Source organism: Astatotilapia calliptera, chromosome 8 (genome assembly GCF_900246225.1).
Source record: "Astatotilapia calliptera chromosome 8, fAstCal1.2, whole genome shotgun sequence".
NCBI lineage: Eukaryota > Metazoa > Chordata > Actinopteri > Cichliformes > Cichlidae > Astatotilapia > Astatotilapia calliptera.
In genome coordinates this window covers 2525291-2551601 of record NC_039309.1, presented here as the reverse complement: position 1 = coordinate 2551601, position 26311 = coordinate 2525291, and the positions used below count along the sequence as shown (strand labels likewise).

The window sequence follows — 26311 nt, the reverse complement described above, 5'->3', positions numbered from 1 at the left end:
CTGTCTGAATTCTGCTGCATTCTCATAGTAACGTCTTTTAACATACTGTTGTTGTTTCTGTCTGAATTCTGCATTCTCACAGTAACGTCTTTTAACATACTGTTGTTGTTTCTGTCTGAATTCTGCATTCTCACAGTAACGTCTTTTAACATACTGTTGTTGTTTCTTTCTGAATTCAGCATTCGCATGGTAACATCTTTTCATATACTGTTGTTTTTTCTGTCTAACTTCAGGATTGTTTTTATATGCCTCGCTTGTGCAAGATTTTTTCTTTTCTTTGTAATCTTTATTTGAAGCATACTTTTGTCGTTCTTTCCTTTTTTGGTTTTCTTTTCTCTGATTTCTGGGTTTCTCTGATGCCATTAATCTTCTTTTCATTTTGTGCCTTTGTTGTTTATTAACTTTTTTCAGTTTTTGTAAAACTATATCAGAAAGGTCACAGGCAGCAACATTGTTTATTGCAGCATTTGATTGACATGAAAAAACATCATTTGATGGAAGCAAATTTAATTCACTGCATAGTTCTTCAGTGGGTATATTAGGAGGTTCATTCTGATCTTCATATGATGTGAACTGAGTCATGTGGACTTCTTTTTGTTTCACCAGTGGCGTACAAATGGACATTTGACAAAAGATGTTCTCAGTCAGATCAGTGGTTGTGTTTCTCCTTGGAGTAGAGGAGTTTGCTTCATCAACAGTTGTATCAGAGTCAGTAGGTGCCACAGTAGTGGCAGCTGTTGGTCTGCAGACTGTGTCTGTGATACTATCACTCAGGTTGACTGTGCTCATACTGTAGAATTGCACAGGCTTCAGTTCATAGGTACAAGAAGGTGATATCTCCATCATTTCATAAGAATCTTGGAGCCTCTTAATCATGTCACTGAGGAGTGTGAATTTCAGCATCACAGCTGTACCACGATTACGTGACCATAGTGCTAGAGGAAGACCACTGGGTGTTCTGGGGTGTGGGTCAAAGAACCCATATTTGCCTGATGTGGATCTGAACACTGCAATACACAATCCACTCATAATCAGTAAGGCATACTGCACATCTGACAACAGGCAGCTCAGTCCTGCTTCTAAGCTCAGAAAGGTATCTACTGCCTCCTCTGGAGGTTCTTCAAATGTCCCATACCGGGAAAGCTGTGTCATGTTGATATGATACATAGACCTGCGAGCATCAACTTTGCCTGGCAGCTCATCGGTTGCCAAATGAATACTTTTGGGGAATCTTTTCTTGGCCTCTTTGTACATCACATCACCTTTATCCAAGACCAGATTAAGGTCAACTGTAGACATGTTTTCATTCTCATGAAGGAATCCAAGAAATGTGAGTGAGTTACATGTGCACTGCTTGTTTCTGGAGTCTCCATATTTAGGATGTGCCTGGCTGTGAGATGCACAGACATGTGTTACAGAGGGCTGGTTTTCAAAGTTCACTTTTTCTGCATGAGATGGTCCTGCCACATCACTGTGACGGCCTCTTTTCACAATATCAGCATAACCCACCTGTGGGGCACTTGAAACCTCATGTTGGTCTCTGTGGTTTACCAGATGTTCATTAAATTCATGCTGCAATCCAGTCTTCACAGCATCTGCATAGGATATCTGTTGTACATGTGCAGGAACATGTTGACCTGCCTGTTTGACACCATCAGCATTGGTCTTTGCAGACACAAAGTCTTCTGCAGAGCTCTGAGGAAAATCACACTCAGCTTGTTCACATGTTGGTACTTTTTGAAACTCATGGAACTTCTTCCAGCGTTGTTTTGCAGCTTGTGACTTTTTCTGCTTTTTTGGCATTTTTACACACCTTTAAGTGTTTCTGTTAGTCTTTAGAAAATGTATTTGAAAAATAAGAGTGGCACACAGCAGATGTTTTCTTTGTCTTTATATTTCAGTTTTTATTTCTCAGAAACAGATGTCTTTGTTTGTTTGACAGTTTGTTCGTCAGTCGAGAGAATAATATGCACTCTCTTTATTGGCTTGGCACAACTTAGCAGCAAGCCCAGAATGAAAAACAGGTAGAGAGAAACTTTAGAAGAGAGAACAGGCAGAGCAGGAGAGACACGGCTGGGAAATCACAATCAAACCGTGAATTAGAGTTTTCTTTGTTTGTTCAGTTTGTTCTCAGGTAGAGGCAATATATGCACTCCTTATTGCTTTAATGGCTTGGCGTTTTTCAGCAGCAAGCCAAGAGTGAAAAACAGGTAGAGAGAAAATTTAGAAGAGAGAACAGACAGAGCAGGAGAGACACGGCTTTAAATCAAACCGCAGAGTTTTCTTTGTTTGTTCAGTTTGTTCATAGGTTGAGGCAAAATATGCACTCTTTATTGCTTTATTGGCTTGGCGTTTTTCAGCAGCAAGCCAAGAGTGAAAAACAGGTAGAGAGAAAATTTAGCAGAGAGAACAGACAGAGCAGGAGAGACACGGCTTTAAATCAAACCGCAATAAGATTCTTGGTTTGGCAAAATTTCTCACAAACCACAGAGTGAAATACAGATGGAAAGAAGGCAGAGACAACAGGTGGAGCAGGACAGAGGATAGAGGGGTTGGGGGGGTTGGGATGTGAGAGAGAAGACTGGAGATCTGGTCCTTGTTCTTCTTCTGCACACTGTGAACAAAAAACAAGAAAAAATAATAATTTTATTAAAATGATATCACATGGTAATTGTATAAACTAATTGTGACTACTGAAAAAGGACAAAATAAATATACTGCCGTCGGCTGCCACGTGCAAAAAGTTGCATAATTGGGCACTTTTTAAAAGAATAAATATTTAATTAAATTCAGCAATAATATTTTTAAATACAAATATGATTGAGTGAATTGTTAACTAATCACATGTAATGTGCAAAAATGTACGAAAAAAATATTTTAGCCCAATTGTTAAGCTGAACTTATGTGTATTTATTATAAAAATGTGTTTAAAAGGTCTAGCACAAAGTTTGAACCCATCACTTTAAAGCTTATATTAGTCAGACTCTTTTTTTTTATTTTGGTGTACTTCTCTAACAGTATGTGCACACCTACCAGGCAAAGCACAGATGTGAGTCAAGTTCCTGAAAGTGTAAGACGAGAAATAACATGTTAGTTGTCTGTACAGTGTTATCAGACTAACAAAAAAACAAAGCCCACACGACATGATACACTGAACTTATAGTCAGCAGGGTAATTATAGAGTAATATAGCACACCAGCTGATACAGCAGCCATTTTATAATTCAAACTAATTAACTGAAGTATTTATTTAAGTACTTATATAAGGCTACTGTTAGACTGTTACTAGCCTTAGCATCGCTGCTAACGCTAGCATTCCTGCTAGCGTTAGCACTTCAGTTAGTGTTAGCACTGCTGGTAGAACTAGCACTCTTACTGTTAAAACTGAGGCACAATGGCAATAATAAAGCTCATTTGTTACTTTTGTCTCACTGACCGCCAATAAATATCAAAGGAATATCACAGGAATATTCTTTTTGTCAGTTAAAAACTGCTAAGGCTAGTGTTGGCACTATAGCTAGCGTTAGCATTGATGCTAGCATTAGCATCGAAGCTAGCATTAGCACTGCTACTAACAGCAAAAGTCATGAAGTACTCTTACTGTTAAAACTGAGGCACAATGGCAATAATAAATCTCATTTGTTACTTTTGTCTCACTGACCGCCAATAAATATCACAGGAATATCACAGGAATATTCTTTTTGTCAGTTAACAACTGCTAAGGCTAGTGTTAGCACTATAGCTAGCATTAGCATTGAAGCTAGCGTTAGCATTGAAGCTAGCGTTAGCATTCCTGCTACTAACAGCAAAAGTCATGAAGTACTCTTACTGTTAAAACTGAGCCACAATGACAATAATAAATCTCATTTGTTACTTTTGTCTCACTGACCGCCAATAAATATCACAGGAATATCACAAGAATATTCTTTTTGTCAGTTAACAACTGCTAAGGCTAATGTTAGCACTATAGCTAGCATTAGCATTGAAGCTAGCGTTAGCACTGCTGCTAACAGCAAAAGTCATAAACCTATATAAATGGTAGCAAAGGTTATTCTTTTTTTGCTTTCTTTATTCTTTGAACTCTGTTGAACTTTAAAAAGACTTGATATGTGAGTTTAAATGTCAAACATGTATTTTTACCATCATAAAATTAAAACAGTGCTGTACTGAATGTATTGTACTTACCACAGCAGAGAGCAAAGCGGAATGACAACCGTTGGTGTAGTGATTAGTTAAAGACCGATGAGGCGTTCAGGTGGTGCTTGGAAATTTGAGCATCAGTTTGAACATCAATAATGAGCATATATATTTCTCTGTCATAGAGAGACAGAGAAAAAAATACACAAGACTCACCAGCATACAAATTGGTACTTTTTCTCTTTATGTCACTCATTCGCTTATACTCAGGAAAGAGGGCAACTGGCATTAAATGAGCAAATAAAAAGTCATCATCTTCAACTGTTTTATGGATTTTATTTTAAGACTACTTTGAGCGTATTTGTGGGGAGATAAACTATACAGACTAAAAACAGAGACATTAAATGAGATTAGATTATTTAAAATGTGGGAAAATACACTACAGACAGGTAGATGCTGTGAGCTTTAATTATCCAGTCAGAAAAGATTATTTTAAAGTCATCAACTGACTCAAACTGCCCAGATCTGAAAAACCTGTGTGGAGAAGACAAGTCCACCAATACACAATCAACTTGAATTTAACAGGGCAATAATTCAGGGCTCTATTCAGTTAGCCTATACTAACTACTGACATACTGTTAATCTGTGGCAAAAGCCTGTCAAACCTGTCTTATTGTACCTATTGAAAAAGTTAATCTTACTACAACTGCTTAGATATAACACACATTTTTGATTTAATCTTGGCAGAGTGAGAGAGAGCTTGTTAAGCAGGCAGGTGTGAGCCTGGTTGCTATAGTGACTGCACCCAATGGCTCCATACACACGACACAGACATGCACCTCACTTTTGCGGCTTAAAATGAACAGAAAAGTCAGGCCGAAACAAATCGTTCCCATATGAAAAGTACAAGTCGTATTGACGAAATTCTTTCACCGTGAGCGACAGCAGCTTCTAGTCTACTGAATTCTCAGTTTTCATGCCTGTGGAGTTTATTATATGGACGTGGTGACAGTGGAAAGACACCATGCTCTTCTGATTTTCAAACGAACCTTCTGAGCCATTTTAACATTAGAGTCTATGGAAGAGTTGGAGGGAGGAGGCTGTGCATTGGTGACATTTACGAAAGAACCATAACACCTAGTACAATAGTAAACACATTGGATGAAAGAGGACAGCGATGGCTACGTTTTGAGGGTAAAATCATACCTGTAGAGCAAATGCTGCGGACACAGCAGCAGTTTTAAAAAAGATTTTAAGATTAATTTTTTTGCTCCTCTCACTCTAGCAGTTGAGCTGTCTCACTCTAGCCCCAACATTCCATCCCATACACACCCATTATAAACTCTGAAACGGCTGAAAAAACATCATGAAACTTAAACTGGAACTGAAGAAAAAGTATAATAGATATTGAAAAGATAAATACAAGTTGAATAGTTGAATGTCTTGTCTTCGTTTTAAAGTTTGAATGGTGGCTCTATGTCAATGTATGTGGAAGTAGATACAGTTTAAAGAGGAGGAATTTGAATGAGAATTTGAAGGGTCTCTCCATTGAAATACATTATAAATTTTTGTTAAATAAAGTTGAATAAAATAAAAAATATAAATGTTAAAAATGAGAAAAATAGAAGCAGTGTTGTCCAAAAGAATAGGAATCTAACGGTGTTTGAATGGTTTTTCTAAGTTGAACGGTTTTGAAGGAGATAGATTACAAAAAACGTACGGAATACAGAATAATAATAAATAAAAAAATAGAATAAAGATTAGAAGAACAATACTGTGAATGCTTTTCAAGCATTCACACTAATAAAGATTAGAAGAACAATACTGTGAATGCTTTTCAAGCATTCACACTAATTATGGGAGGGGGAAATGAACTGTGAGGAAACCTTATTAAAGTTTTACAATTATCTTTGGGCCTGCTGACGTCCACTTACTCAAATGTTTTGTACCAGTGACGACCGTGACAAGCAGACCACCGACTACAACCTCTCAGCTCCCTGAGTGTGGCAAAGTGGCATCGCTGCACAAATGCTGTTTACACCCTGTGCCCCTCCCGATCACATAGTACGACTACGTTAAATCTGTAGTGTTTATTTATTTATTTCTTTACAGCTGAGCCAGAAAGCACCAAAAAGTTTGGTCTGGCCAAAAACATCCAAACAACAGAAATGCCTCCTTTCCACGAGCACCTGCTCTGCTCGGCTCCACTCGCCTCTGGTAGTTTTCTGTTACGACTGAGTACCACTTAAATAGGGTGCTGTTGTTATAGCAACGCAGACCAAAAGCCCCGTACCGTCACGGCAATGGAGGACGCCGAGGTGATGCTAAATCAGTGCTGGACCATGGCACTGGTTTGTGTGCGGTCATTTCCCTCGTTGTTTGGGGGTTTGATTCGTGCGGAGTCGCCGCTCTCATGACTCATCTAGTGATGTCACTCCCTGGCCAATCAGCAGTTTGCTGTCTGTTTATTGCATTCTCAGCTTGCTTGGAGCCCCACCTGAGCAGGCACCAAAACCAGGCTTTACCACCTAATGAGCAACGCTAAAAACCAAGTCAAGCCAAGCTGAGTAGGTACTTGTGGAAAAGAGGCTTAAGATGATACTGATGAAGAGTTAGGTTCTTCCTAGCTAGCATAAAACTACTGGTTCTTTTGAACCATCAATGAGCTATTTGCTGACCTCTTTGATTGTACAGCTGGGGCAGTTTGATTAGACGTGGAGGTCTGGGTCCCACCCGCTCAGTCACGTTGAAGCTTCTGTCAGCTTCTGCTCGTCGTCACGTTTCCCGACATGTTTGTTCAGAAAAGGTTTAACACCTGTTTTGATGTTTGAAAATCAAAACCATCACTCAATTTGACAGTTGGCTTGAACGTGATGATGGTGTTTCAAACGTATTCTGTTTGGAGAAGCGTCCTCACACTGGAGCAGAGAGCCAGGGTAAAAATAGCGAGTTCATTGGTGCTCTCCTGCTGACTGTGTGTTTGCACTCATAGGTGACTGTCCACAACCCCGAGAACCAGAGCTACCTGATCGCCTACAAGGACTCGCTGCTCATCATCTCTTCTGCAAAGTGAGTGATTACACACGCTCCTCACCCCTGATGTGTTCGTGTGGAGCCGCTCGGCTCTGTGTGCTTAGATTCAGCAGTTTTTATCAGGTGGCACGTCTGCTGAAAACTTCTACTTTGTACTCGCTGTTTTGTTGCCTTTTCCTCTTTTATCATCTTTTTGTGCCGTTCCAGTCGGGTTTCTGAGCAGAGATGGACGCAAGCTCTCCACTGTTATTGTGAAAATCAGTAAATGTGGTGATGTAACAGCAGAATCTTTAAACCCGGTCACATTGAGCCCAGATTACCTCATCTGCTGTACAGGGAGTGCAGAATTATTAGGCAAGTTGTATTTTTGAGGAATAATGTTATTATTGAACAACAACCATGTTCTCAATGAACCCAAAAAACTCATTAATATCAAAGCTGAATGTTTTTGGAAGTAGTTTTTAGTTTGTTTTTAGTTTTAGTTATTTTAGGGGGATATCTGTGTGCAGGTGACTATTACTGTGCAGAATTATTAGGCAACTTAACAAAAAACAAATATATACCCATTTCAATGATTTATTTTTACCAGTGAAACCAATATAACATCTCCACATTCACAAATATACATTTCTGACATTCAAAAACAAAACAAAAACAAATCAGCGACCAATATAGCCACCTTTCTTTGCAAGGACACTCAAAAGCCTGCCATCCATGGATTCTGTCAGTGTTTTGATCTGTTCACCATCAACATTGCGTGCAGCAGCAACCACAGCCTCCCAGACACTGTTCAGAGAGGTGTACTGTTTTCCCTCCTTGTAAATCTCACATTTGATGATGGACCACAGGTTCTCAATGGGGTTCAGATCAGGTGAACAAGGAGGCCATGTCACGCTGTGGAGTACTTGGACGCGTGTGATGGAGCATTGTCCTGCATGAAAATCATGTTTTTCTTGAAGGATGCAGACTTCTTCCTGTACCACTGCTTGAAGAAGGTGTCTTCCAGAAACTGACAGTAGGACTGGGAGTTGAGCTTGACTCCATCCTCAACCCGAAAAGGCCCCACAAGCTCATCTTTGATGATACCAGCCCAAACCAGTACTCCACCTCCACCTTGCTGGTGTCTGAGTGGGACTGGAGCTCTCTGCCCTTTACCAATCCAGCCACGGGCCCATCCATCTGGCCCATCAAGACTCACTCTCATTTCATCAGTCCATAAAACCTTAGAAAAAACAGTCTTGAGATATTTCTTGGCCCAGTCTTGACGTTTCAGCTTGTGTGTCTTGTTCAGTGGTGGTCGTCTTTCAGCCTTTCTTACCTTGGCCATGTCTCTGAGTATTGCACACCTTGTGCTTTTGGGCACTCCAGTGATGTTGCAGCTCTGAAATATGGCCAAACTGGTGGCAAGTGGCATCTTGGCAGCTGCACGCTTGACTTTTCTCAGTTCATGGGCAGTTATTTTGCGCCTTGGTTTTTCCACACGCTTCTTGCGACCCTGTTGACTATTTTGAATGAAACGCTTGATTGTTCGATGATCACGCTTCAGATCCATTTTGAGACTGCTGCATCCCTCTGCAAGATATCTCACTATTTTTGACTTTTCTGAGCCTGTCAAGTCCTTCTTTTGACCCATTTTGCCAAAGGAAAGGACGTTGCCTAATAATTATGCACACCTGATATAGGGTGTTGGTGTCATTAGACCACACCCCTTCTCATTACAGAGATGCACATCACCTAATATGCTTAATTGGTAGTAGGCTTTTGAGCCTATACAGCTTGGAGTAAGACAACATGCAGGAAGAGGATGATGTGGACAAAATACTCATTTGCCTAATAATTCTGCACTCCCTGTATATCCTGTGTGTGTCATCACCATCATCTTTTTGTTGCTTCATTTCCTGGTTGTGACATCCTGTCAGTCATAGCGGTGACCTTTCGACCCTGACCCCTGCTGTCAGCAGAGTCTCCGCTTTGGTCTCTGTTCATTCTTTAGTGTGTTTTAGTCGTCGAGGTGTTCTGATTCATACAGACAGACCAGATTTTGTGCGTTTACGGTTTATTTTATACATTGGTTGAATTTAATTATAATTCATACTAAATAAACAAAGAGAACTTATTAGTGAGCTTCCTCAAACTCTAAGTTTGAGGAAATTTTACAGCTGGCTGTGTCAGCGCTGCTGTCTACAGCAGTGAAATGCTCTGTTTTGTATTGAAGAATAAACAGTTAAAATCTTCCCTCTAATCATTTGTGGATTCATCACATTTCTGTCCTGTGACGTCTGATTTTCCACCAGCTTTCCAGGTTTTACATATACGACTGGCACAAAGTGCTTTTCTGGTCTTTATGACCACTTTATCCAGCAAGTCGCATTCACCCGTTCTCACATTCACACCTCTGGCCGTGTTGCACCATTTAATCTCACCTGAATCTTTGGCCTGTGGGAGGGGCTTAACGCAGTCACCTGGAGAACATGCGCGGCACAGCGAGGCCCAGCTGATCCGACTACGTAAACATGAACCGGTCAAGTGAGCACCTGACGTCAGCCCAGCCTCGGGTCCCTCCGTCGGTAAACTGAAGCTCCTCTCAGCTGCAGAATGATGCACCAATCTCTGTACTCACTGTTCATCAAGTCAAACTCCAGCATCTGTCGCGCTGCGCTGAGTTAATTTACCTTCTTGCGTCCTTTGTGTGACCGGACCTTTGCCCTCTGCAGAAGGTCTGCAGTGAGGGTGGGGGTCGAGGATGATGAGGATGAAGGTCGAATGGCTCGACAAAGAGCTGCTGTTCCCTCGGGCGGGTGACACAGGCCTCAGTCTGAGCCTTCAGCTGTCCGCTGCGCTAACTCGATTAACCCCAGAAACTGCGGGGTGAGTGGGAGAGCGAGCACCGCCATCTAAGCTCTCTCTCTCACACACGCAGCTGAAACTGTGAAGTTACTCTCACACACTCCAACAGTGTTTACTCTTCATCACTCACTCCTGTTTTCCTCCTCTTCCTCCTGACTCCTCCTGGTTCCCACACACGCTGCCCTCATTGTTTCAAACCAAACTCGACCCTGAGCTGCTTTGAGACTTTCAGCTGTCTGCAGGATTAATTTAATAAGCCCCGTAACAACCCCATCTCTCTCTCTCTCTCTCTCTCTCTCACACACACACACACACACACACACACACACACACACACACACACACACACACACACACACACACACACACCCCCGTCCTTTTGCTTATTGACGAGCCTCGTCTGCATCTGGACACAAACGCATCACTCTGTTAAATTAAGCAGAGCGAAATGTAAAAGTTGTGAATATGAAGCCTGTCACAGAGCGCCCAGCTGTGTGCTGCACCCTCCGGACTCATTGCTGATAGAATTATCATATAAAGGAAGTTAATGATGCTCCTTGTTTTATTTTTGCCTGCACTTGTTGTCTTGACTGTATTTCCCTGTAAGTGAACCAGAAGAGTGAAAGCCCAGCTTAAGGCCAGACTTAGCAAATCTGGAACTGTTGAACTCTGATGAAGCACCTCTGAGCTGCAGCGAGACGATGAATGCGATGAGCTCGTTCAGTCCTGGTGTCGGTTCCACGCCCCATAAATGGGAGATTTAAGGCAGGAGGGACACTCGGCATAAACTCTGTGTCGGAGGAAACCTGCTAACAGGGCCGTCTGTAGCGTGTTTTAACAGATGGATGTAGCCACCATACAGTCACATCTTTGACCCTTTTTGTCTCAGTGTTAGTATTTTGGTCACAATCATGTTGGGTTTTCCACCCAGAGGCACTTAGCTGAGCTATCAAACAACACAAACAGTGTTGTTCATCACACAGATAACCTGGAGCTCAGGTTTCTCGGATGGTCTTTGAGCAAAATTAACTGCACAGCAGGTCTTATTATTTGACAGACAATTGCATTAAAATGCTCTAAAAGGCTACAGTAGCACAAGCACGGTGCAGAGGTGCAGTTCACTGACGGCCATCCGTGTCAGTACAATGAGTCGCGCACCTAATAATGCAAACTTTAAGCCTTAAAACAGTTTAAATGTCTTGATTTTCAGAAAGGGGTCGATTGAGAGGACTAAACCGTATTTCTGTATCAGGCTGTGAACATGTTCATTCCTGCTGTACAGTTGGATATTTGAACACTGCAGTCTGTGGGGACTGACTCACTCATGGAGCTGGCCCCGAGTGGACATTTGAGGAACTGCAGTTTTTAGCATTTGCAAGTTTCCACGTTAATTTTCCAAAGGTGGACCAAGTATTTCTGCCTCATTTTTACATTCATGTCTAAGTCATTTCTCCTCTTTTCCCTTCTCTGTACCCCACAATCAGTTTCCTGTGACACACCACCTGCCATTTTTTTTCTCCTTCCTCTCGTTGTGTCCTGATGTTCAGACTCTGGTTTCTGCTCTGTTTTCAGTCACCACTGTCATTAGATTTAATTTGGTTATTTACATCAGGCTGCTGCCCTGCCTTGCCCCTCTGCGGTTGCAGCCGTCCTCAAGAAAGAGTGAGTGTGTGTGAATGCTGCTCTGTTTTATGATGGAGTAGAAAAGGAAGGAGGCGAGTCATGTTCAGACATCTGGATGTGAGCGCAGTTTGCACTGAGGACGATCAAGTGACTGTAAATGAAAAGGAGGACCAGGTGAACCCGCATGGACCGGCTCATTTTAGCTTGAATTTCTTGGTAACACAAAGGTTTATGGGACATTTGTTCAGAGTTATCAGTGTGCAGCCCTTTCAGTTATGTGTTTAGCACTTGGTAAGTAAGGTCAGTAATTATTTGGAAGAAATATTGAGCCTAGTTCTGTGAAGTTACCGGGCCTCTCTTTGTCTGTCAGGGCGCTGAGCAGGTGTGAGGAGATGATCCAGCGTTACAGCAGGGAGGTGAAGTCCGACAGAGCCGCGGTGGGGAAAGCGGTGGAGGACTGCATGAGGGCCATCATAGGAGTCCTGCTCAACCTGACACATGACAACGGTTAGTGCACCAAAACACTCCAAACACACTTTACTGCGGCTTATTGAAACACTTAAACATTATTAATCTGATGGATAAACGTGTGTGAAACTCGGTCTGCAGAGTGGGGCAGCACGAAGACGGGAGAGCAGGAGGATTTGATAGTGACGGCTCTGAACTGTGTTCTCAAAGTCCCTCAGTATCTTCCTCAGGAGCAGAGGTTCGACATCAGAGTACTGGTGCGTATTAAACATGAGTGATGTGACCGTTTCCATCACAGGTTTGGGTTAAAATTAGACTTAAAGTGGTATTAATGTTGACAGCAGTGAAAACAGAGTTAAAATGACTGACCCATGAGTGCCACTGTGTGTTTGCTGCGTTCAGGGTCTGGGTTTGCTCATCAACCTGGTGGAGTACAGTGCCAGGAACAGGTACTGCCTTATGGAGATGGAGATGGAAGGGGGCCAGGGTCCCTGCGACTCCACCGTCCTGCTCAACCCTCAGCACCAGGACATCGCCAGCACGGGCCCGCTGAGTGCCATCGCTGCTCTTGTACAGGTACAAACTCAGGAGTGGATGGAAAAACCCAAAGAAGAGTACGATAAACGTGTGTGAAACTCGGTCTGCAGAGTGGGGCAGCACGAAGACGGGAGAGCAGGAGGATTTGATAGTGACGGCTCTGAACTGTGTTCTCAAAGTCCCTCAGTATCTTCCTCAGGAGCAGAGGTTCGACATCAGAGTACTGAAGTGAAGTCGCCACTTTACAAACATAAATGTCCATATTTTAGGAACAAACTATCAAAATGTTTTGTTTTTGTAAATCCGGTTATTTTTTTTAAAGTTTTCGTTTGTATTAAAACTTTCTGCAGCTCAGAGAGGAGCGAGTGTGGATCTGCTGCACTCTCTGTCACTTCAGTTGGTTTATTTCACCAGAAAAGGGGAAATTTCCCTCCCAGAATAGGCTCTAAAATAATACTGGATGCTTTTAAATTCTTTCTCACATGCCGACCTTCATTCAGATTCATCTCGGTGCTCAGTGTGGACCCTTCTCAGTTTGGAAGGAGAAAATAAACCTTTGTATGAGCGACGTCTCGTCGTGGGTAGTTTTGGTGTCATCTGTCAGGTGTAGAGTTTAGTTTTCTGCTTCCCTCTAAAACAGTTAAGATCAGACTGAATTGAATTTGTCTCCTGGTGTTCAGACGATTCACAGCATTAAAAGAAAAGGCTGATCATTCCCTCACTGCGTCTTTGATTAATGGAGCACAATCATGATTAATGTCTCCAGCAGCAGCTGTGAGGAATATTTCAAGCTCACTTTTATGTTTTAGTGTGAAAATTAATGCTCGCGTGATCCTCTGAGTTGAGTTTGTCTCGTCTGCGTTTTGTTCTCTTCTGCCGTCTTACTCAGCGTTTCCTATGAGCTCCATTAAGTTGGTCCTAAATATCAGTCACTGCCTGTCAGGAAACCATCTGTGAACTGTTTTCATGGATGTCGTTTCTGCATTTGAAAAGTGCATAAACCTGCTCTTTTATTCTGTCCAGCAGGGGGCGACCCCTCTGCTGTAAAAACAATCAGATGGTATCGAAATCTGAGAGGAAGTTATTGGGAAACTTTGGCTAGCTTCAAATCTTATTGAACACAAAATGATGATTGTGTATATACAGCCTATAAATCGCTTGGCCTTGGTTCTGATGTTCTCTGTCGCCCTCAGCTGTTCCTGCAGCGGGAGCGGGCCGCCGTCCTGGCCGAGGCCCAGACCGACGACCTCATAAAGGAGGCGCCGAAAGCTGCTTTGGACCAGAGCGGCCAGTGGCAGGAGACGGGCGGCGAGATCCAGTGGGTCGCCAACGACAACGACTCCGACAAACAGGACGAAGGCAAGAAGAAGAAGGAGGACGAGGAGGACGAGGAGCTGGACCTAAACAAAGGTACAACCAGAGTGTGGCTTTGATCACTCCTGACGATCGTTACCATCGAGCAGCAAAAAGTGAGACATGATCCTCGTTTCTGTCCCAGCTCTGCAGCATGCAGGGAAGCACATGGAGGACAGTATTGTGGCCTCCTACACGGCACTGCTGCTGGGCTGCCTATGCCAGGGGAGCCCGGTGAGTCTGACACACACACACACACACACAGAGTTGTGTATCTGTAAGTTGAGAAGACGTCACCCTGACTCATTTATTTCCTGGAGACGAACATCAAAACATGAATGAATTGCATGCTGGGTATGTGCTTTATGTCCCCATAATGCGACTGACAGATTTGTGTGTCTGTAGGCAGTTTCTCAAAGTTTTCACCTGCATTTTAAACACAGTAGAAACACATTTACCCTCAAAAACACATAAATGCAGCCTCATGACACACTGAGGCGTACAGTTCACAGCAGCACTTGTTGTTCTGAGGCTTCAGAGCTCGTTTGAATTTGTCTGATTCATCTTCGTGTGTGTGATTGATTTCTTTTGACTGTCCTGCAGATGAATGTGACTACTGTGAGAGAGAACCTGCCTAAAGGAGATTTCTCCATCATGACAGAAATGCTGAAAAAGTTCCTCAACTTCATGAACCTCACTGTGAGTCACAGCTTCAATAAAAGAATCCCTGTAATGTGTTTAGTTCTGTTCTAGTGAGCACGGAGAGAAAAGTCCTGATGACTCGGATCCAAACGTACTCTGAATATGTTTGGGGATCATTTATGTATTTTTTTAAATTAAAGCTTAAAACTTCTTGTGGAGATGATCATCGTTTTACATAAAGAAATGTTGCTGAAGCAGATAAGAAACAAAAATGTTGAAATTTTGACCCCTGGCCTTTTTTATAAGCTAGTTTATCAAATCACCGTATATCCTGCTCATGTTGGACACATAAACCCGGAAGCGCGGGTCGTTTTACCCAAATACATGAAGGGGGGAAGATTTCAGAACCGAGCGAGTTTGTAGAAACGCATCAGAGCTGCGATAAAACACGGTATAAAGGAGGGACGTCGCTACGCTGACGCCAACTATTCTGAAGCCATTTTGTCACAAAAAACTGGATGTGACAAGGAGGGGTGGGTCTCATCCTGAAATCACTTGCTCATTGGCTAAAGACTTGTCAATCACAAGCCATTAGCCAATGAGCAAGCACCACTGGCTTTGTTGAAACGTGGCATGACCAAGATTTACGAAAGCAGGAAATTGTGTACTGAGGCTTAGACGGGGAGCCGTTTTCCCATAGGATGCTTTAGGACCACAAGTCGACTTGCAACCACAGTTATCGCCATCTGGTGGTCATCAGATAGAATGCAGGTTTTTAGGCACTTCGGAACTGGCTTTGTTTTTATGAATGAAGCTACATCTACGCTTGTTTTCACTGTGAAGGCAATAAAAACGGCGTACGTTTACTCTGACAGCATACTGGCTGTTATGCGTTACATTAATGGACACATTAGCTACAATTCCAGCATTTGCTTGTTCAACATAATGTGTTTATACTAGAGATGGACCGATCCGATATTACGTATCGTGTCGGTCCGATACTGACCTAAATTACTGGATCAGATATCGGAGAAAAATAAAAAAAAGTAATCCGATCCATTAAATATCACGAAAGCACCTCACAAAATTTGCAACACGCCGTAACTCGCCTCAGAACGTTAGCACGTCGGAGCAGTATGCATCACGTGATAGAGCGGCTGTGGCATGCGGGACCTGTCGGTGGTCTGGATAGCATTTGGAGCTTCGCTAGCAACCCGGCATTTCATCTCCGACAAAGTTATCCCCGAGAGAAGTAAAGCAAGTGTGTAAGTCCATCTCTGAATGTTTGTAAAGCATTCCCACGTTAAGCTTAACGAGCGACTGCCTCTCGCTCTCAGGCTGCTACTTCAATCATGAAACTGATCAATGATCAGCTGATCGGCTTTTCTGTCTCGAGTCCGTGTCTCTTGTTTGTTTTTGGCCCACTTTGCACCAGAAAGAGGAAACCAGCGGCTGAACAACAGCAGCACGTTTAAGCTTGATCAGCTGTTGTTAGAATTTATTTAATATTACTTTCTACACCAGGATCTTTTTCTACGTAGCTGACGCTGGTAACTGTGCAGGGGCGGATCTAGCAAAGTTTAGCCAGGGGGGCCGATAGGGCATGAACAGGGAAAAGGGGGCACAAAGACATACTTTTCTTTCTTATTCTCATTTAAAATGTCGAGCTTTTAATAAATAATTATCTTACACCCAAAGTTTTAATCTGATGTAAAATGAATAGAAGTCAATTACTGTATATAGTGACTATTAAGTCTAATATATATACCCTAGTAAGCTATAGTACTTTTTCCTTTGGGAAGGTACCATCTGTGCAGTCTGCAATTTTGCTGAAGAAAGATGTTGAATCTATTTAATATTTCTTGAAAAATAATTGATTTCTGTGCATTTTTTTTCACACTGCATCAAATTAAGGTTGATTACGTCGATTAAGCATCATGAGGTGGAGCGTGAGGGGTGGTTCCCTATTTTTTATTTATTTATTTTTGTTGTTGCTGGGAGTTGGAACCCTATTAGTTAGGTTGCTTAATATTTACGCTAAGTACTCTTTAAAATACCAGAATAGGGAGGATGGTGTAGGTTTAAGTTTATTAGATTGATCAGTATTGCTGAACTATGAAATATTTTTTTTTGCATACAGGTATAACAGAATAGCTTTAGTGTAGTTGTTGTTTTAAACTTGAGTATGAACTTATACAAAATGCAGCAAGATATTTAAAAAAACAACAACAATTTTGTTGATTAAAAAACACTATCGGATTCATATCGGTATCGGCAGATATCCAAATTTATGATATCGGTATCGGACATAAAAAAGTGGTATCGTGCCATCTCTAGTTTATACATCATCATTACCTCCAAGCAGAACTATCACAGCTGTTGCTGACTGCGAAACGTAGTCGCTGTTTCACAAAGGTGGACGTGAGGCTGCTGTAAGTCCAGACTAACGCAACACTGAAACTCGTTCCACAATATCAAACTGATATATTCTGATTAGTGTTCGACGTAATCCTTCATCTGCCCTGTGCTGCTCTCCGCCCGACGTCTGTCAGACGCAGACTAATGAGAGAAAATGCTCATTATTCAACGACGATTATCAGACAAGTTTATTCAAGAGTAAAATCTGTGATTTAAATAAAAAACCAGCAGTGAGTTTGTTGAAATGGTGAGAAAGAAACGATCTGCACGTCTAATTTTCCAGGTGTGTGTGTGTGTTCTGACCCCTGCTTCCTCTCTGCAGTGTGACGTCGGCACCACAGGACAGAAGTCCATCTCCCGGGTCATTGACTATCTGGAGCACTGCTAGAGAGAAGTCTGTCTCAAATACGTACTCACACAAAAAGACACATGCAACACAACCATCTCCTTCATCATCGTTACCACCATCACCACCACCTCAGAGTCGACCGCTGGAGTAAACTAACGGGACGTCGTCCTCTTCCTCCTTTTAAAGGAGCTTCACCTCGGCAGCGCTGGAAACAGCTCGTTTCCTCTGTGACTTTAAAGGATAAACCCTTTGAAGCTGCAGCAGAGATCACATGTTTTTGTTTTTCTGAAGAATCCAAGTCAGTATTTGGTTGTTACTTCTTCCTTTTTCCTCAGCTTAAAAAAGTTGCTCAGAGCGATGTTTTTCTTCTTCTCTGATAAATTCCATTTCAAAGCGTCTCCTCACCTTCTCAGCCCCTCCCTCGTGAAAACCCCTTTCGTATTGAGCAATGGCAGATTGGAGTGAAGCTGCCCCCCCCCCCCCCCCCCAGCCTGCCATCAAAGCCTCGCGGCCCTGAGCGCGGCCTTTTGGAGCTGATAACTGCCAAACAAACAAGCTGAGCTCTTTAAAAAGAAGAGATGGCTTTTACTTTGAAAACGTCAACCCCGGCTCCTCACAGGCCGCCTCATTTCTCTCACGCTGTGTTCTTCTTCTCCTCTTTGCTGCTGTAACCTCTTGGCTCTGTTTGAAGGAGGTGCTTTAGCGCTGAGAAACCACGCGTATTGATCATTTGTGGGCGGAGGGTGGGAAGCCTGACCCGCGGTGAAGTCGAGGTGGGACTGCTTGCTTTTGTATGACACCTCGTTTCGTGGCGGCGCCTTTGTGCCGACTTCACACCTGACTCTCAAAGCTTTTGGGGGTTTTAGAAACTTTGGACAACCTCTGCTTCCAAAAAGCAGAAAGTTTTTCCCTTTCAAACGATCGATCTCGCTCAACATCAAAAGCTTTGTGTCTCAGCGGGTTCCCGAGCCCCCTGGGCCAGAACCGGTCCTCCTCCTGCTCCTTTCAATTACCGCCAGGCCTTTGAGCTCGCCGCTCATGGTGGAGACTTCAGTTACAGTAAAGACGGCCGAGTAAGCCCCCCCAGTCTGACAGGTGAAGGCCAGGCTCGTTGCTTTTGAACTGGGCCGCCAGCAGAGGGGTTTTCACAGAGGAGGTCGATTGTTTGTCCCTCCTGCTCAGGTGTTTTTAGGAGGAAACACTGTAGCTGGAGCTCAAGATCCTCAAACCCGCAGTTTAACTCCAAATCCTGTGTTTGGACTTTCCAAGAGTGCATCACTCTCTAACGTACATTTCAGCGATGCTGAGGTTGGATTGGGAATTTGTAAATGATAGAAATCGGCCCCGTGCTTTTCCGTTGGACCTTCTGTGGTTTTCATCTTTGAAGCCTTTTCAGATGGCGCACCTGTGAAGAAGTCAAAACTCCAGCAGCGCTTACAGTACAAACAGCCACTCATTACACGTCAGCCATTGCACTTGTAGCTTTAACCCGCCCCGGCCTTTCCTGTCCTCTGTGCACCGTCAGTGCAGCTGAAGTTCCAGAGATGTTCCCTGATGGGGGAAAGGGAAGTCTGGAGCCTTAAACGAGTCATTTCTGTTCCTCCTTCCTTCAAGTGCAGCGTTGTAACTAAAGGCTTTATTAATAGAATAAATAGATATGAGTTAGTTTGAAAAGATTTCCAGCCTCATTGTTGTTAAAAAGCTAAAAAAAAAGTTATTTAAGTTTAGTGTCACATTTCGTCAGTTTGGAGACTCTCAAAAGAGCGAAACTCCAGGGGAACATGTGAGTCTTTCACACAATAGAAACACTGTTTTTTCCAATAATTTCATTGGAAGATGTCTCGGATAAGCCCCGCCCACTCCATTAAAACCATACAGCCTTGGTCTAACTCTCACTGGGCGCCTCAAACTGAGGCGTCCCTTCAGTTGCTTTATTAACCCTTTAATGACCTCCAGCTAATAAGCTTGTTATAAAGGAAACCTGAATAAGAAAGAAAAGAAGAAAGATGGCCGTGAGCATCGTTTTAGTGTTGGCTCTTTGTCTGCAGCCACGCTCAGGTCCCCACAGTCGCTCATCAACGCTGAAACCCGTGGCACTAAAGGTCACTGCTGTGAGATAAAGGACACAGACGCTGTCCATAGAGGCCAAAACAGGTTTTTAAATTCCAGCAGTCTGCGCGTGTTAATTACTGCTGTAAATCTGTCACATTTTAATGCGAGTGTGTGGGGACCCACTCGCTTTTGGAGCCTCAAGTGGATGCTAGAGGACCTGCAGTGGTTGACGCTAGCTTGGTTTCCTTCGTTCCTGCTTTAAGCTAAAGATTCGCCTTTGAATTTCTTTTCTCGAAAACAGATTTTTTTAAAGGTCCAGATTAAGAGAGAGAGAGCATCGTCTGAGCAAGCTAACGTTGAAAGTTGTCACGTCTGTTCCTTTGTGCTCTGTGGCGTTTGTCATCAGCGCCGTGAGCTCCTGCTGCTGTTTGATTTCATCTTTAGAGCTGGAAAAAAAATGACATTGAATTGACCTTTAAAGATTGTGTCATTGTTCATGTGGTTTTGTATTTGTTTGTCTGTGGACATCAGCGCGCACACACACACACACACACACACGTTAAAACTTCACACTCCTTTATGAAAAGTTTACAAGAGCTTTATTCACAGACGTCTGGAAGAATGAATGGAAGAGCTTTTTGTACATAGTTTCCTGTAAATAGATTGGACCTCCTCATGTAGGAGGGGAGCGATGGAGGGAGTTTGGGACGGAGGGGGCAGTTTGGGGAGGGTCGTGGGTGGGCCGGGGTTAAATTTAAATTTAGACCGTAGACTCTACTTTTCTGAATCTGATTCTATTTTTTCTTTTTTCTAAGCCTTTTTCTCCCAGCCGTGTTGTTGTTTTTGGACAGACAGAGAGCTTCTTAACGAGCCGCCTGCAGGAAAACTTGATCTTTGTACCAATTTGCAGACCGATGTCTTTGGTTACCTGTACATAATTTTAAAATAATAAAAATTGATACTTTGAGTAATTCTGGCACAGAGTTTTTCTTTCTGTCGTCCTCGGTGTCTGAGTCCTCGAACACGTGAAACACGTTTTGGTCCTTTAATGTCTGACGCTGAAAGAATCACAGATATTCACGTCCCCCCTGCACGTCCTCCTCGGGGCACCCCGGGCCTCCGCCGCTGCTCCTGGCCGTGTGGAAGTGCCTCTCGGGCCGAGGCGGATCCCCGGCCGCCGGCGCTTTGTCGGTGCCCGGGCTGCGTGCTCCGCCCGCGCCCTGCTGCAGCAGCTCGCTGAGGGTGGAGATGTAGATCTGCGCCATCTGCAGGGTCTCGGACTTGGACAGCTTCCGGTCGCTGTCCGTGTTGGGAATAACGCTGCGGAGCCGGTCAAAGGCCACGTTCAGTCCGAGCATCCTGCGCCGCTCGCGGGCATTGGCCGCTAGACGCCGGCGTCTCTGTGCGCGCTCTAGAGCGCTCGTGTCCGGCGGCAGGTAATGCAGCGCGCCCCCGGCGGGACCAAGCCGGAGCTCCACGATGGCGCGCGGGGGGTCCCGGTAGTCCCCGGAGCGGTCCGGTGCGAGGCTCCGCTGCAGCAGCGCGTGGAGATCCGCATGGAGAGCCGAGGCCGCGGGACCGCACTCAGAGTCCACGGACACGAAGGGAGCGAAGAGGCTTTTACGCGGAGGCATCTCTGCTCCTCCTCCGCTCTCCCCTTTCTCCTTGTCCTACTGTCTACTTCTTCCTCTTCTCCTCCTCTTGTCTCCTTCTCCTCCTTCACCAAACGGCCACAGCCGCTGAGCCTCACCGGGACCCTTCACGTTTCTCAGCATTGATGGGAGAATTTATGGAGTGGGGGGCCTTGCGTGCTTCGGGGGCGTGGACAGGGTCGTGTGCTGCTCAGTGAACTTTGCCAGATGCGCAGCTGGAAGTCGATTAACCGAGTTCATCAAAAGAGGATTAGAAGCGTCTCAGTGCGCCGCTGAGGGCTGAAGAGGAGGAGGACGGAGAGCGCCAGCAGCCACGGTGTGAAGTTTCACTCACACAAACTTCACGTACAGTTTTTCAATTATAAAAAGTTTGTAATAAGAGTTTGGAGCTGAAAGCAAACTTGTGTCGTGCAGCAGATCATTTAAGAAGCAGTGAAACATTTTAGCGCTCAGATTTAAAGAAAACGTGTTTGTATGTTAGTCTGAGTACAGCTGGTACACTTCCACTGCTTCCATCACCACACAGATGTTAGTGAAGGAAGTATTTCTCTGTTCTGTCACCAGAAATCTGCACAATTAGTTTCTTTCCCACACAGAAACATTCATCCCAACATGGAACAGTTGGAACAATCATTCATGCTGAGAAGCTGCACGACCAGTTTAATGCAAACACATTTAAAAAAAGTCAAAATTTCAGTTATGAATTAATTTGATGAAGATCAGTGAAAAGGGACCATTTGTAAAACAAACAGCAGATGAATAGATTCTCTCTTCTTCATTCAAACATTATTACTCTGCAGAGTAAAATTAAAATAAAAAAACAAACATGAAAATAAATCCGAAAAGTAAAAAAGAAAAAAAATCTACATGTAGTTTGGGACCAGAACTGGCCTGCCAGAGGGCGCACTGTGGTCCACACAGGACGGAGCATCATTCATTCAGTATTCAAAGATGAAGGAAATTCTACATCAACAATTTTTTTTCTTGTTGTTTATGTTTGTTGTTGTTGTTTTAAATCATCCTCCTCTGAAGGTTTTGTGTTTCAGAAAATCACATTTTAAATGTGAACTTTGTAAAAGAGACGCAGGTTATTAACTCTAAGGTTCAGCTGACCATCGAGTGAAGGTTTGGGAGCAAATAATTAATAAATTCCCAATCTGCGCATGTTTAAATGGAAAGTTTGAGGCCGCCCTGTCACACAGCAGCCATGTTTAATGATCTCTAATTGTGATTAATCAGATGTTTTCACTGGTTTTTGTCTTATTTTCTGTTATTTGATTGAAAGTTGACATCACATCTGTTTCTTTTTCACGTGTTGAGGCAGAAACTTTATTCAAATTCAAGATTTTACTTGTTTTCTTACTTCTGTGGTGATGAAACACCGGCGCGCTCTGTGAGGAAGAGTCCACAGTGTTTATATTTCTTACAGAAATATAATTTCCCTCATAATCGGTCATTTAGGATCTTGTTTTTCATGTGGCTTTTTTTAAGTTACCTGTAATATCCCCACAGAATTCAGGTAACTTTTTTTTCTGCGAACACATTTGTCCTTCAGATCAGAATTAATCTAAGTTTTGTCTGTAATGAGCTGGGAGAAAACTTCAATCCTTCTTTTTGTGTCCAGACTAAACAGATTCTCCCTCCATGCCGGTGTTGGGACATTTAAGCCTGCAGCAGAGAACCCTGGTTTGAAAACTGTGAAACAAATGATGTTTGGATCATCTTTAGAACCAAGTTCTAAGACGTTAGGCCTCTTCTCTGTTTCAGCAAAGGACAAAAATGTCTCCCCGCCTCTCTACAGGTGGACAAGTCGCCTGGACAGGTGGAGTAGAGGACATGATGATTACTACATCTCTGACCTCGCATCGCCTCCAGGTCCCTGGAACAACATCTGTTTCCTTAAACCGCACTTTCACTGGAGAAATCATTTTGACTGCAGTTGAATAAATTCTTATTTTGTTCCACTTTGCAACTAAACGTGTAAATATAGATTCAAGTCTCCAGCCAGCGAAGGACTAAGGAAGAAGAAGGTTTTCGTCCCAGCCTTGTAATCCTGTCCGACTTTGGGCTGAGCATTAATTATTCATGCAACAGTGACATGAATAAATGCCACACAGAGCACGTAGGTGAAGACATTTTCTTGGTTTAATAGTATTTTTTCCTAAATGGCTGGGGGATGATGTTAGCATCACACACTTGATTAAAAAGCTCAGCGTTTCACGGCTGCAGCGTCCTTGAGTTTCCCTCTGCAGGCTGCTGAGACACTTGTCTGATGTATTAAAGCTCGTCACTGGAACTTGCTTTTAAGGTTAATTAAAAGTGTTGTGCTCCCGGAGGTTAAAGCCTGACGATGACTGACAGCCGCTGGCAGCCTCGTATCCTCTGGACAGACTCTAATGGGATTTAGCAGCGTGTCCCGGCCGCCGTGTGCCAGCGCTCTGGCGGGCCGGGCCTTTGCAAACGCCACAGCGTGCCACCGAGATGCCACAAAAATGGCTGCGTGACACACGGGAGCATAATGGACTCCTTATGGCCGGGGGTGGGGGGGACCCTCGCTGTCTGGGGCCCCTGGCTCATTTTCCTTTTATCCTCCAATCTGGAGCACGTGGGGAGGTTTGGCTTCACGCCTTAGCTGACAGTTGCTGGCACGCTCCGCTTTATTAAAGCCAATGAAACGGCTCATTGCAGCCAGAGAGCGGACACAGGCCGCAGATCAAACCCTCCCACCGCTGTGACGCGCCCGTGCAGATGACACGTACACGCCACACCGACCTGCTGCACATCTGCAAGTTTGGCTTTTTCTGGGCTTGTTGCAAAAAGTTTAACTTCTAATTTTTTTAAAGTTAAACAGAAAAACACTTTGTGTGTGTTTCAGCTGATTTCACACAGATCTGAAAGCGCACAAGCTCACATGTTTAAAACATTCCTCTGATATTCTCAAGTTAAACTGATTCTTTTTGTTTAATTCGAATTACTGAGGGGTCTTTTTTTAGCATGCTATTGTTTTTTGGGGAAACTTTATCATTAAGGCCACGACAAACGCTACAGTCTACCTGCAGAGTAAGATGTGCAATTATTGTATTTTCCCACAAAATTACCAAGAAATTACACTGTACTCAAAATTACTTATGCACAACCTAACCTGACATGTTGTTCTGCTTTGTTTGCCTTTAAGTATTTATATGCCAATGCAGTTATTATTATTATTATTATTTGGAAGGAGAGGAAAGCATACAGGTGATCTGCTCCTGTAGATGAAACGGGTAGCAAACATGTCACATGTGCCACCAGCTACAGGTGGGAACATCTTTCACCTTCAGCTTTATTTTTGTTTAAGTTATTTGTGTACACAGTGCAATACGAGGGTGTTTCCATTAGTTTTTGGACAAAAAAGGTTTCGAGGCGCGCTCAGTTCACGAGCTGCTCTCCTAAACTGATGTGCAGGTAATTTAACAACAAAAAGCCCTGAAATGAAAAGAATGAATTGCTCTCTGATGCTGACAGAAAGCACATCTGCATTCCTCTGTTTGGGAAGCAAACATGGAACGAGCGGTTATTAGTTAGAGGTAAGAGGTTTGGCTTCACTCGTTAACACGCTGCGCCTTATTAAACCCAATGAGACGGCTCGTTGGAGCCAGCGGACCGACATGGGCTGCAGATCAAACCCTTTCCCCACAGAGTCGCTGAAGCAACACAGCTGAGCTTTCTCTCCACAGTGGACTTTAACACAATAAGTCATTTCTGTCCAGATAAACTCAAATCTTTTACCCCACATTTATTCACCACCGTTCAAAGCTACCTGATCCTGGCTCGAGACGGTCACGTTATCACAATGACTCCATTTTCACTGCTGCTGACAAAAAACTATAAAATACCAAAGAGACATGAATTATCTCACAGCTGTAAATACTGGGACCAAAAAAAGATTTCTAAAATCATAAATGTCCGCCTGGGCGAAGCATGCGTTTCATCTTTGTCTGCTTCTTTTTGTTGAGTTTGGAATAAAAGCCTGCAGTGTGAACAGGAAGCCCAGCGTGTCAGTAACAGACAGGCTGAATGTCAGTCACCATGACCGCAGTGGTATCACTCTGTAATTTTTAATGTTCATTTCAGTGTCTTGTGTCAGAGACCAGCTGTCTGATAAATGCTTACATTTTTTTGCTTCTCTTTGCAGGTTATTTTCGCTCAGTCTGTCGACCTGAAAACCCATCTGCCAAAAGCTGAAATCTTAACAAGCTTCCTCATTTTTCCAGGCACCATTACACTCTAAAAGTCACCCAAATTGGCTAAAACGCAAACCAGTCTGAGTCAATTTAGCACCAAACACACTAATGTGATAGTTCACTCCGGGCAGAGTGACCAGATCCCGAAACGTGAATGTGGAGCAAAGAGTGTGTTTTTGTAGGACGACGTGAGAGCTGTTACTAATGCTGAGAAAAGTCAGAAGTTTGCGATAAAGTTTGACACTTTCATTAAAAAAGACAATAAAATGTATTTAATTCTCAATTCAATTCAGTTTTATTTATATAGCACCAAATCACAACAACAGCCACCTCAAGGTGCTTTATATTGTAAGGTAGACGCTACAATAATACACACAGAGAAAACCCAACAATCATATGACCCCCTATGAGCAGCACTTTGGCGACAGTGGGAAGGAAAAACTCCCTTTTAACAGGAAGAAACCTCCGGCAGAACCATGCTCAGGGAGGGGCGGGGCCATCTGCTGTGATTGGTTGGGGTGAGAGAAGGAAGACAGGATAAAGACATGCTGTGGAAGAGAGACAGAGGTTAATAACAGATATGATTCAGTGCAGAGAGGTCTGTTAACACGTGTTCAGTGAGAAAGCTGACTGGACATGTTTAATCCCAAGACTCAGTTTCAATGAGCATTAATGGAATTAAAGGTCTTGAAGGTCCCCTCCTGCCTATCACAGTAACTGGTTTGATTTAGTGTGAACACTGTTCTCATAGATTGGCACATCACTTCTGAGTCACACCCTACAAAGCAGGATTTCAGTTGTGGTCAGACATTTCTGTCCAACCATCGGCATGAAGGTCAGAGTCATTCTGGGCCTTTAATGAATTTTTTTTCACGTCATGCTGAAGGTTCTACAGTATCTTTGACCGTGATTGACTAACATTGGTAGTTTCTCTTTGCAGCATAAAAATGGCAGCACTCGTTGGACTGATGAATACTC

General features: G+C 43.4%; 2 protein-coding genes and 1 long non-coding RNA gene across 4 annotated transcripts in view; 1 reads left to right on the top strand and 2 right to left on the bottom strand.

Moving 5' to 3' along the window:
• The window catches only part of LOC113027962 (wings apart-like protein homolog), a 68411-nt gene extending 47986 nt beyond the window's left edge, over positions 1-20425 (top strand). For both annotated transcript variants that reach the window (XM_026177829.1, XM_026177828.1), the window contains exons 13-20: positions 7129-7205; positions 12010-12146; positions 12249-12364; positions 12510-12683; positions 13838-14054; positions 14143-14231; positions 14601-14696; positions 17380-20425. In XM_026177829.1, the coding sequence (XP_026033614.1) occupies positions 7129-7205; positions 12010-12146; positions 12249-12364; positions 12510-12683; positions 13838-14054; positions 14143-14231; positions 14601-14696; positions 17380-17445 (972 nt within the window). In that variant the 3' untranslated portion in view covers positions 17446-20425. The remainder of the gene's footprint in view (positions 1-7128; positions 7206-12009; positions 12147-12248; positions 12365-12509; positions 12684-13837; positions 14055-14142; positions 14232-14600; positions 14697-17379) is intronic.
• LOC113027965 (uncharacterized) lies at positions 2123-4921 on the bottom strand. The gene is made up of 3 exons (XR_003273173.1): positions 4185-4921; positions 3034-3062; positions 2123-2614 (listed from the first exon to the last, which is right to left on the bottom strand). It is a non-coding gene; the product is annotated as an uncharacterized LOC113027965 (long non-coding RNA).
• atoh1c (atonal bHLH transcription factor 1c) lies at positions 20035-21942 on the bottom strand. The gene has a single exon (XM_026177830.1). The coding sequence runs from the start codon at positions 21090-21092 to the stop codon at positions 20526-20528; it is 567 nt and encodes a 188-aa protein (XP_026033615.1). The 5' UTR covers positions 21093-21942; the 3' UTR covers positions 20035-20525.
• Positions 21943-26311: the final 4369 nt, after the last annotated feature.